At 41.7% G+C, this 12,409-nt stretch overlaps 1 protein-coding gene across 1 annotated transcript; it reads right to left on the bottom strand.

Moving 5' to 3' along the window:
• Positions 1-3,752: 3,752 nt before the first annotated feature.
• On the bottom strand, positions 3,753-7,297 carry LOC127292866 (uncharacterized). Its single transcript, XM_051322380.2, has 10 exons — positions 7,124-7,297; positions 6,893-6,952; positions 6,759-6,798; positions 5,962-6,140; positions 5,337-5,375; positions 5,179-5,265; positions 4,984-5,044; positions 4,427-4,551; positions 4,236-4,327; positions 3,753-4,154 (listed from the first exon to the last, which is right to left on the bottom strand). Exons 1-10 carry the CDS (start codon positions 7,169-7,171, stop codon positions 4,037-4,039), a joined length of 849 nt encoding a protein of 282 aa, XP_051178340.1. The 5' UTR covers positions 7,172-7,297; the 3' UTR covers positions 3,753-4,036.
• Positions 7,298-12,409: the final 5,112 nt, after the last annotated feature.

A 12,409-nucleotide genomic window follows, 5' to 3' on the forward strand; every position in this document is an offset into this window, starting at 1 on the left:
GACGACGACGACGACTACATCGAGGCGCTCGCGTCCCATAGCGAGGAGGTGAAGGACGACAGCGACGACTACGTCGCTGTCGTCTTCCACGAATGGCAGCAGGCCATGGCGGAGGGCCGGAACTTCGAGTTCCCGGAGAACATGACGGACGACGAGATGGCGAACTCCGAGTACGACGCGCCTGTGCAGCCGTCGCTGCCCCGCTACGCCACCGCCGTCATGCCGCCGGGCCTGTCGGCGGATGAAGCACTTCGATAGGCGCTCCTGGAGTCGGCGGCGCCTCCTCCACCGCCGCCAACGCCGCCACAGCCTTATCCCTGGGCGCCTCCTTCACCGCCGCCACAGCCTTATCCATGGGCGCCTCCTTCACCGCCGCCACAGCCTTATGTCTGGGCGCCTCAACCGCCGCCACAGCCGCAGCCCTGGGCGCCTCCACCGCCGCCACAGCCGCAGCCCTTGGGGCCTCCACCGCCGCCACAGCCGCAGCCTCCTCAACCTCGAGCACCGGCGGCGCGCCCGGCGTACGCTCCCCCGGATGGCTACTGGCCGTGGGTCATACCGGAGCTCATCGTGCTCGACAGCGAGGAGCAGCACAGTGACGATGAGCAGCAGTAGGCGTTTAGGTTTTTTTTATGTTTTAAGTATGTAAATTATGTTTCATGTTAAAAAAAATGATTCGTCCTAAAAATGTGTCGTGCCGCTGGAGCCACCCGACGCAAACGGACGCGCGGTCGATTTCGACCAAAAGGGCCGACGCAAACGGACGCGCGCACGGACGCTAAAACCGCCGGTGGAGATGCCCTTAATCATGAGTTGAATTGGCAAACCTTTTGTCTCGTTTCAGAAGAAACAAAAGGTATAACTTGAGGTTGTTTGTCTCTACATATGAAACATCTGCTCATCGCAGCAATGTGCAAACCGTATGACGGCAGTGTGGTCGCGCCGCTGCAAGGTCGGGAGGCGTCGGGCAGCGGGCTTGCAGCGGAGGAGAAGGGAGATGACGGAGCTCACCGTGTTCGAGCGTTTTGACGAGCGAAGGTTGGTGGCGTCGGTCTATACATTAGAAATACAAATAAACATGTGAAGTGAAACTATATGTAAGCTTGGAACAAAATAACACTCCGAAAATATATATCACCTCGCTATAGCAGTGATTAAAACCAAAGAACCATTATAATACCATAGTAAACAATAAACATGCACGACCAATTCATTTTTGAGAATCGGCCTCGGAATTTTATTCCGTAGATGGACATGCATTCCCATTGTACAAGCTCAAACACAAAACCAAGGGTGACGATCGGCCACTACATTTGCTGTTGAACTTCTTTTTAGAAGCGCTTGTTGTTCAACTTGGAGAGTAAATTAAGGTGGACAAATAAAAAAAAATCACTACGCTCTCCATCCTAAAAAAAAGGTTGTTTTACTTTTTTTAATATGTACTACCTACATTCCAAAGGTTAAGGCTTTTTTTTTTGAAACCAAGTAATGTTTGATCAAACTTTTAGAACAATCTATAAATAAATATAAGTAATATTTTGTAGATATCTTACGAAAATATATTTCATAATCTATTTAGTAATATTAATTTTATATTTCGCATGTTAATGATTTTTGGTAAAAGTTTAGTTAAATTTGACATAGTTTAACTTTCTAAAAATATTATAAGCCTTAAGTTTTGGGATGAAGATGTATTTTGGGTGTACAAATGTATTTTCCTAGTTAAAGAGTGTCTATATACTCTCTCCGTTTCACAAAATATGTCTTAATTAGAATTTGAACAAAGTTAAGACGGGGATGGAGGAAGTACCTCCGTATTTAGACAAAACTAAGCTGCTTTTTTTTTAAGTAGGAAGGGGTACAAGGGAGGAGAAAAATCACAAGATTTGAATCAGCCTCTCCTCGAAGAAAACATTAGGATGGCAGTTCAGGTCCGCACCCTATGCAAACAATAGCACTGGTTTATTGTTCTTCTACTCTCTCCATCGATAAAAGAATTTCAAGCATTTGTCCAAGTTCGGATGTATCTGTATGCTGAGGTAGTATGATTTAAAAAAGAACTGTTAAACACTATCTCAGTGCACATGCTTGTTTGTCCTTCTGAGATTGATACTGCAGTTTGATACAACGCTTCACACAAAGTACAGTACAACTCTTTTTTTTTTTTTGAACACTGGTTGGGTCCCGAAGGACCCAGAACTTCTATTGATTAAGCAACAGGGGCGGTACAAAGTTCAGATAAGGACTCAAAATAAAAGAAAATACAGACCAGTCCCTTGAGATGACAAGGAGGACCCTAAAATAAAAATTGTGATTACGATTGGGTCCAAGATGTTGCGTCGATGGAGAAACGTCCCGACCGTCGCCGGGGGGAGCTGGATCCTCTAACGTCCTGAAGTAAAGTTAGAGAAGAGCAATACTCTAACTTTGCTTCTTCAAAAAACATAGGTTTTAAGTCTAAACTGATTTAAATTAATCTGTATACAACAAATTTACGGTATATACTAACATTCCATACTTGCCATGAAAATAACGAGGTAAGAAATTTTAGTTTAGGAATTTGTGCTACAGTAATTACATACAGTAATTAGCTGCAAAACGCAATGCAACAGTACATGCTACAGTGCTCTGATTTTACTTCACAGTTTTACACTATCTTGCTACTGTAGCTGGGTGACTTGGCTTCAGCACGTTAGAGGAGCTGGTTCCTCGCCGGGGACGAACCACTTGGGACCGTCGGCACGCCAGCTCGCCAACTCCAGAAGAAGAGGAAGCCAGAATCCACATCGCAGCAGCACTGCCTCCCCGAAGGCATCACGCCGGGAGGAAGAGAAGATGCTTGCAAGCGCAAGCACATCAATCGGCCGCCTTTCGACCAGGGTCACCAACAAAGACGAGAAGACCACCCTTCGACCGCTGACTCTCGCCGGAATCAGCAGGCGGCGTAGCTCCAAAAAGGAGGCCGCCAATCGACCGCCAATCACCAAGGAACACAGCAGGCGGCGTCGCTTCAACGGCTCCGTCGATGAGAGTGAATTGCAACCAACAGGCCGCCTTTCGGCCAGAAGATTCACCGGGGAGGAGGAACACAGCCCCTCCACATAACGCCGGTGATGATTTGCACCAACCCAATCGGCAAGATCTGGAACTCCACCAAGAATCCTCCTCGTCCCCATCCCCACGATGGCGACAGAAGAAGAAGCAGAGCTGCTGATGATCCTCCAAATCAGGGACTCCACCCGATTTATTTGCCGAGCTTCCGCCCAAACCAGATCTGGCCGAAGCCGTCCTCCATGGACAGCAACCCAGAGATGAAGAAGGCCTTGTCCAAGCGCCGGGGGAGGACGCAGGAAGAAAGCTCGAGTCCAGCACAAGGCCGACACCAACTAGAAACTGTAGTCTAGACCTACTCCTACCACTAGTATTTACAGCTCCTTCCTTGCTCCGGCCGGCATCCCCGGCGAAGGAGAAGGGGGAGAGAAGCGAGGCTCTGAAGTCGACTCTCAAAACAGCAGCTCTATTCCTAAGTACAGTACAACTCGGGCTGCGTACTTTAGATCATAACTTAAAGTTACAGTAGCATCCTGCATTACTCTTCCCGTTTTTGAAACATCAAGTTATTCTTCTAATCATTACATTACTCTTCTCACCACAAAATCAAGACAGGCGAGTTGGAAGAATTACTGAAGCTCACAGATTGACAATATATGCAGTACAGAAATATTACTACCAAATGGAAATAGACAACGGAGTTTGAGTCAATGTCTATATTCACCATATGATGTGCAACTTGAGCTTGCTTGTCTCTACACACCAACAGTAAGAACCATGTTACAAAAAAAAACCTGATGAGCTCCCAGCAGCTATGTTTTCTAACAACAAATGCACAATTTCTTCCCAAGCTTACTCAGACCCAGAACATCTACAAGGGGGAAGGAGAATGCTTATGCTTCTTCTGTAAGCTGTAACAACTTTTACTCTTCCAACTTTCAATGAACATCTCTAAGAGGATTACACAGAATGCTCGTCGCAGCATCTAAACATCTGTCAGAATTATTGACGATACAATCATCACATATGCGAGGAAGAAAAACATGACGATCTGGATGAAGAACTTGGGGTTGTCTCTCAAGCTTGGGGCCGCCACCGATCTACTGCTTGAGAAAACATTTAATCCACTTATGGTCAGTGACAGGCAAGGACTGTGGGAAGACATACTTCAGCATCATTCTTACCTCGCGATGCGCTGTGAGAGCCGATTGAAGGGTAGGCTCTGAATGAAAACGACACCGGGTCCTGTGAGAGATGCTCTCAGCTGGTTGTCGCCCTGCATAAAATGATAATTCTCAGAGCAAGGAAACAAAGCAATTCTCAACACAAAGAACATAATGAAACAAATGTAGGCAAAGAAGAAGGATATACTAACCCCGAAGACTGCTCTTCTCAGTTGGGTAGGGTTCTTTAACTGAAAGTTGATGGTGGTTGTCATAGCCACAATACAACCAGCATCAACAGTAATTACCTCCCGGGGAGCAAGAATTTTCTGCATTACTAGCAAAGGCAGATAGCAAAACCTTACAAAGTTAAGAGGACCCGAGGTTGCAACAATTTTCGTGTGTAGAAAAAGAATGAGCATCACACAACAAGTTTCATGCTTGTGTGAAATAAATCGAGATTTGGTCTTAAGAAAATCTAGCTAGTAATGAATTAACAAAATGATGTGTAGGTACGACATATCAGATGCTGCGCTAGTACTCCTATGACAGAACATGCATATTTGAGTAAAAGGTAAAGTTCCACAAGTCATCTTTCAGGTTTCAGCAATATATCAAATCAACATGTCCGAGAGATTTACAGCTTGTAATATTAAACCCTAAAATATCCAGGTCCCATTTTCATGAACATAAATAGCATTGCAGTTTTAAATACTAACATCTACGTCCACAATCAACACTCGGATTGTAAGGGTGAAATAACTTGTACCTGCTCCACCGCCGACAAGGAAGACCATCCCTTGACCCCTAAGTTTGTGTTTGAGTATCATCTGCAGAAGAAAAATATGCATCTTTCATTTCTTAGCAAACAAGTTGCCCAGCAGTAGCATACAAAATCAAGAGAACCAACTTGCAGGACCCATATGATATCGTAATCAATAAGGTACCTCAATAACTACCATACCTCTGCGCCAATTTCAATGTTGCGCGGCCTCTGATCAAGTGTACTTGTGACTGACACGTCATTGACCGAGCAGAGAAAAGCATCTGCCTGCAATTTCGTACACTATGAGGTTCTTGTGACTGTTTTTCAAGCAAACGACAAACTTCAAGACAGCTTACCTGGCTAAGAAGTTCTCCACCAAAGTTCGCTAGATCTATCTGTGACAAAAGCAAGCAATTATGGTGAGACTATGATAAGAAGTTTGGCTGATAATACAGATAGTCTGCTACTTGAGATAACATGACCACTCAAATGAAATATACATATTTGCGAGTGTATCTATTGGTTTAACAAGATAACCTCTTGTGTAGCTTAGCAGATACATTCTTAAAGGCAGCATAACCAAATAGATTAAATGCAAGTTTGATGTCAATACCCCCTGTTACTACCAAGAACATCTTGTCGTTTCTGCTTAAGGACCGAAACTAAATGCAGGTGAGGTTAATTGGTAACTAAAAAGCTAGTAGCACAAGACGCCGTTTAATTTTTATTAATTAATCATAAATCATATTGCTCAGGAGTTCAATATGGGCAAACAAACAAGTGACATAACTTTTTTGGAAATGAAGGATTTGAATGCTTTTTAATAATGGGCAGATATGGTGATGTAGTTCGCATGATTAACCTATGGCTTTGCATTGAAAGTGAAGAAACAACTCAGCGCTAAGCTGTAAAAAATGGAAGGTAACGCTAAGACGTAAAGTTGTAAACTATATAATGACTTCACAGAGAAGAGATACTAACAGGCAGTATCCTCCCAGGGAATGGCGCAGAAATCCCAACATATCCATCATCAGGGCCAGGATTGAAGAAAACAGTGCTGGTTATACTTTTTCCAAACATCCACTGCCACACGCCTCCATCGTTTTCAGGTAAGTAATTATTGTCCATCTGGATGTTCCCGGACATGTAACACATTGTACCTGTAAAGTACAGCGATGAGAAGAGAAAGTACACACTAACAGCTTCTATGAGGATCACATGATTCCAAGAAAGTAAATACACGACGCGACAAATAGAGAGTAATTTTTCAAGATGGGTTTACAGTCAGAAGGCGCTACAGACCAAAACCGTAATAGACATGCCAATAGGTGGGCGTAAGATTAAGACAATTAGCAACAGGCGCTGATTCCTAATTTTGTGTCTGCCCAGCGCCTATCTCACCTAACCACGCGCCTAGGCAGACATAACCGCACGCATAGCACTGTCGCCTAGCGCCTAGGCACACTTGGCGCGCTTTTTAAAACCATGCAATGTAATCATAATTCATAATATTCAACTGACAGCATGGCAGTAAGTTATAGTTTCTGACAATTTATCATGAATACAATGCTAGCACATCCTACAAACTAAAATATTACTCAAGTACTCCCTCCGTTCTTTTTTAATTGACTCGAATTTAGAACAAGTTTGTACTAAATCCGAGTCAATTAAAAAGGAACGGAGGGAGTAGTATTCAGGATCAGAAGCAATTATAGTGGTTAAGCATGCAAGCCGCAAATATTTAAACTGGCAGTACAGAAACGAGTAGATCAAGTTACCAGGTTTCGCAGTCAACTTCTCCTGTGACTTCACCATCACCTAGAAAGCATTTCCCACAACCAGTCACAATTGATCACGACTCAATTCATCTGAAGATAGAACAGGAGAGCGAGAATTAAGCACCGGAAACTACCTGCAGGACCTGCACATCTCCGCCGGATATCTGAAACGCCGTCACAGATCCCTCTTGGCTCTGAAAGAATAACCAAGCAATTCAAAACTGAATCAGATCACGAGAGCTCCAATCGGGGAGAAAACAGTGCCACAGATCGTGTGGATCCATCCCCACGACCTCGAATCTAGACCTAGCATGTGCAGAATCGTGCGGGGGAGGGTTCAGATCGCACGGGGGAGGAGCACCGACCTGGTAGACATACGGCTGGAAGGGCGTTGAGAAGAAGGGCGCGGCCATGGCGGGCCGGAGCCTTCTGGAAGGTTCTAGAAGCGATCAGTGGGAGCCGACTGGGAGCGTCGTCTTCGGGATCAGCGGTGTTGCCATTTGACGAGCTCTCGATGTGCTGAGCCTGAGAGAATTTATTTATTTTTTTTCCTGTAATTTTGATTCCTACGTGGCGTTATCTGGCCGTCGGTTCTGCTCTGTGTGAAGAAACGAGAGAAGCGAGAGAGTGTGAAGTGAAAATGGATGATCTCATTGATGTACTGTTCAGGCCTTATATAGTATCTGAACAGGCATCTTTTACAATGTCGGTTACAGTACGCGTCCCTTCCGAACAGGCATAGCAACCCTTCGGAGAAGTTGGCGTTTGGACAACGCTAGAATAAGGCAAGCTGGCGCAGTTATTACTAACACAATCCTAACTGCTCACTTAGCCTAAATATGACGCTAACTTATTCCTAACACTCCCCCTTGGACAAACGCTGTCCATTATAATCTTGAGAGCTGGAATTCCCTTGTCTGATCTTGATGTTCTCCGATCTTGAAATCTTGAGAATCTTTGATCTTGTATAGTCTTATATCTTCCTAAATCCTGTGGGAAAATATAAGAAGAAAATATAGAAATTTTGATATACCATGGGTATATTATTGTCTCATTAAAACCTATATGAGCAATCCGTTGGAAAACTCATAAGAAAGAGAGTACAATATTTTTTTTTATTTATCAGTTGATAATTAATAAGTTCAGTTATAGGAGTTTTCTCCCCCTGAACTTTGCATTCATTTTCAATATTGTTCTATATAGAAATCATATGCATTTGAGTAATACAAATGCTATTATCTTGATAGATAATGGTAGATGATTCTGTTGAATCTGAACTACATAATATCCGTCTAGATATGATTGCGAACACATTATGTATTGAATAGACTCTGATGATAAAATCATCGGCATATACATAGGTCATGTAGAATCCAGGGAGGGATTTTCTTAACAACTAAATGTATGCAATCTTATCCGAGTATCCTTTTGAATAGGGAACTCTCATAGTCGATTGTACCACACAATCTTCGACTTTATTAATTCATGGAGTGACTTTTGAATTTTTTTTTTTACACAATATATGTTGTGATTGTTCTTGGACATTCATATAGATATCCAAGATGAGTGATCCATATGAGTATGAAATCACCGCGTCTATCAACTGCATGGATAGTTTATTTGAACTGCCAATAATATTGATATCGAAACGTAATTCCACTTATACCAAGAGGGTATGTTACATCATAATCGATGTCGGGTCTCTGCGTGAACCCTTTGTGCTACAAGCCTCGCTTTCTCACCACCTCATTGTTTTCGTTATGAACGAAAAATCACTTGTCTTCCAAGAGGGAAGATGACTATGAGGAGAGTCTATTACTGTGGTAAATACCTCTCTCTTGTTGAGCGAGTGCTATTCTTATTTAATTGCCTCCTTCTAGTTGAACCAATATATGAGTGCATGAGGCACTCTACCATGGATTTTGGTTCAGGGCCCTAAAGGTTTAGCAATCTAAGAATAAATATTTGTCGACAAATGTAGTCTTTATGTTATATGATTCTGTTGAATCAAGAAAAATTGTGGAAATAATATTTACATCTTTTTAACTCCGCGTGATTTCCCGTAACAATGGAGTCAAGGTGTTTCGATTTTCCAACATTTCAAATAGTGTGCACATTTATGTTGGGTTTGGATGATGAGCATCCATTATGTTTTATTCAACTTGAGGTTGAACTACATTTACTAGTTGAGGAGATAATTTCCTCTATTTCCGCGGATACATATGAGAACTCATTTCTCATGTGACCATGTTTCTCCCCCTAATGCTCTCATTTGGGGAGAATAGTGGTGGTACGAGATACTTCCACTATTTTATGGCACATTGCATGCATGCATAATGTAATTTCATGACGTCTTTGTCATAAGTAAATGTATGTGGCAAATTTGCAATGTGTTGCAAATATATTGAACTTTTTATGTTCAGTTTTTAAGTACGTGAATATGAGGACTGAATGTCTGATGGCATTTGTAATTTATCGGCATTCTTTGTGGTACGAATCTCCCCCTAATGCCGAAAATGTCCTTATATTAAGTGTAATCAGCATACGGGTTATAAGCTATTCTCCTGATAGGAGCTTGAGATATTCATGATTGACGGATAATAAATAAATAATAATATCTCACATAGATCCTATACGCTGGAGTGGTGATATTGGTAAGAACCAAAATATCGCAGATAGGAAATACTTGTTTCATTTCCACGTACTTACTGCAAGGGGAAGCAGTATGATATGCAGTTGGAATGATCTAGAATAGATCTGCGCATGTAAGACCGCAGGTCTACAACAAGATGTTGGTATATTAAGAATATGTATAAGTGGTCATTGTAATTTTAAGGTGAGAGAGCTTTAAAATTATTTTTCTCATGGCACATGTGGTGCACATAAAGTCTGATGACTTGAGATTTGCAACTTTTAAGTTGTGACCAACATAATTGTTAATAATTTTCTTATCATACCTATTCCAGGATGATCAAGGCAATCTTGCCAAGTCTTGAATTTATCAAGGTTTTGAAAATTATCTTGTAACATAAGGTACGGGTTTTATGTATGTATAACATAATCCGAATAAAGGTATAATCAGAACACAAGAGTGCATTCTGAACTACAATAATAGTACATATAGGGAGTATGAATATGGTTCTTTAGGAACCAATAATTGTTCTGTTATGCCTATTTACGGTCATAACATCGTCCTTACTCTTAGTAAGAGTTTGGAAATGTTTTGTTTCCCTTAAAAATGATAGTAGTGGTGGTACCACTCACTTAAATAGGATTTTTTTTATCGGATTGTTACCCGTAAATAAAATAGAATGTATAGAATATATATTTATTCATATTCACCAACATAGTATTTATGTTACAAATATCAAATATAAATACATTACAGTATTATGTCTGATTCACATAATACAATATACATAGTCTGATAGACTTTTTACATAGTCTGATAGACTTTATTCTACTTATTGTTATACAATATAACATTTTGTAGTAATTTAATGGCTAAATGACATCAAGTGTTTATGGAGTTTAATTGAGGTCTCCAAAAACATCTTGGGTGTAGTCCACAAGCATGTCTTCATCGAGGATGATATCGTCCTTTGGCTCGAATTCTTCAATAGAACTTTGAGATGGACCAACTTGAGAGTTGTCTTGTATGTCGTTGAAGTGAGCTTCAGCTTTGTTTCCATGAACTTGTTTGACTTCTTTGCCATACTTCATGTATAGTTCCACGAGGTGTTCGGGCATACTGCATTCATTAGTACGATGATTCGTACATCCACACCTTTGACAAGTTTGAGAGTTGTCATTTTGGTTATTTTTATTGAAATGACCATTCCCCTTAGATGGACCGTTGGTCTTTTGACCATTGTTCAGTTTCCACTTTCCCTTAAATTTTCGGAAGTTCCTTTTATGGTTTCCAAATTTACTAGTAAAATGAGCATTAGCATGTGCTTCAGGGATTGGCATGGCGCCCGTTGGGCGAGCATTGTGATTTTCCATGAGAAGTTCATCATGCTTCTCAGCCTGAAGTAATGTGTATATAATTTCAGAATACTTTGTGTATTTCTGTTGACGATACTGCTGTTGCAATATCCTCATCGAGGGGTGGAAAGTGCATAAGGTTTTCTCTATTAAGTCCTCGTCTGAAACTTGCTTATTGCAAAATCTCAGTTTGGAATTAATCTTATACCTTTAACGAGAATTATATGCAGCCACAGACTTAAAGTCCTGGAACCTTATGAGAGACCATTCTCTCTGGGCTTCCGGCAACATTACTGCTCTTTGTTGGTCATATCTCTCCTTTAGGGAGTTCCATAAAGCTAGTGGGTCCTCTTCCATCAGATATTCAGTTTTTAAATCAGGATGGAGGTGGTGCCTTATGAAATGCAATGCCACATACTTTACCACTTGTGGTATTTCTGGAGCATTTTCAGGGGGTGTGGCAATGCAAGGGCCAAGGTTACATCCAGTCAAATTTATTTTCATATCCATGGCCCATGATAAATAGTTACTTCCATCAACTTGTAGTTCTTCAAATTCTTTCTTATTGATGCCAGCCATTTTTCTGCATTTGTGACCATGTATTTTATTAATTTTACTTGATAGTAAAATTATTTTGGTAAACAACAATTTTGTTCTAGAGGAACAATTTTAAGCTGATGCTTTAGAAACAAATATGTGTAGATCTTCGAATTTCAAGTTAACACATTGTAGATAATCTCCATTTTATGGAGTACATCTCTCAGTACTAGGAAGCATAATCTGACGTATGTCGATGAGCGTAATCTAGTACCCTATGTTATACTTTGACTTCAATATATTTGGAAGAGCACTTTGGAGACAATCATTCATCGTAATGACAAATGAATATACCTCACAGTAATGGATAATCTGTATTTGTACAGTAGATGCCATTACCTTGTGATTCGCAAATATGATTCTAGATAGTCACTTCTTTTTTTTAGTCTCATATTTTATTAATGAGAATTTTGCACAAAATTGAATTTCAAATGCAAAAAAAAAAAAAAAATGAAATTGTTGTACCGAATAGACATGTTAGAATATGCTACAGGCACATATATAAATAACATGTCATATTTCATATTCGAGTAGACATGAGGTCTAGAATATAAATTTACTGTGCGACAGACGAACTGAGGTTCCTAAAGTACTACGCACGAATACGGATACGTGGCAGATATGGAGCTTTCCTAGATTAGAAGGACTACTCTACACAACGCCTAATAATTAGTAATTAATCAGCATGTTATTTATTAACATGAGCGTGGCATGTAAGGCCTTTGGCCCACAGCCTGTGTCGGCACCGCTTTGAAGCCTTGGACCAGCAGGTCAAAAGGAATCGAAGAGTGGATAACGCCCAGTTCGAGCATCTTCTTCTTCCACCGCTCCCCTGCTCCATGCGAGTGCCCACGGGCCACGGCCACAGGTAGTTCCATCAGCGGCGGCGGCAGGGACCATCCGCGGAGGATGACGCGCGCTTCCAGTGAGGGCGTCGGGAGTTGGGGTACCGGCTCGTCTTCCTCTTTCTCCGGCGCTGGGAGATTGAGGTCGGGGACGGGGAGAGCCCGAGGGGAGCGTGCGGGAGCCGCGGCGACTACCTCCTCCTTCTTCACCAGTGGCGGGTG

This window comes from Lolium perenne, chromosome 4 (assembly GCF_019359855.2).
Source record: "Lolium perenne isolate Kyuss_39 chromosome 4, Kyuss_2.0, whole genome shotgun sequence".
NCBI lineage: Eukaryota > Viridiplantae > Streptophyta > Magnoliopsida > Poales > Poaceae > Lolium > Lolium perenne.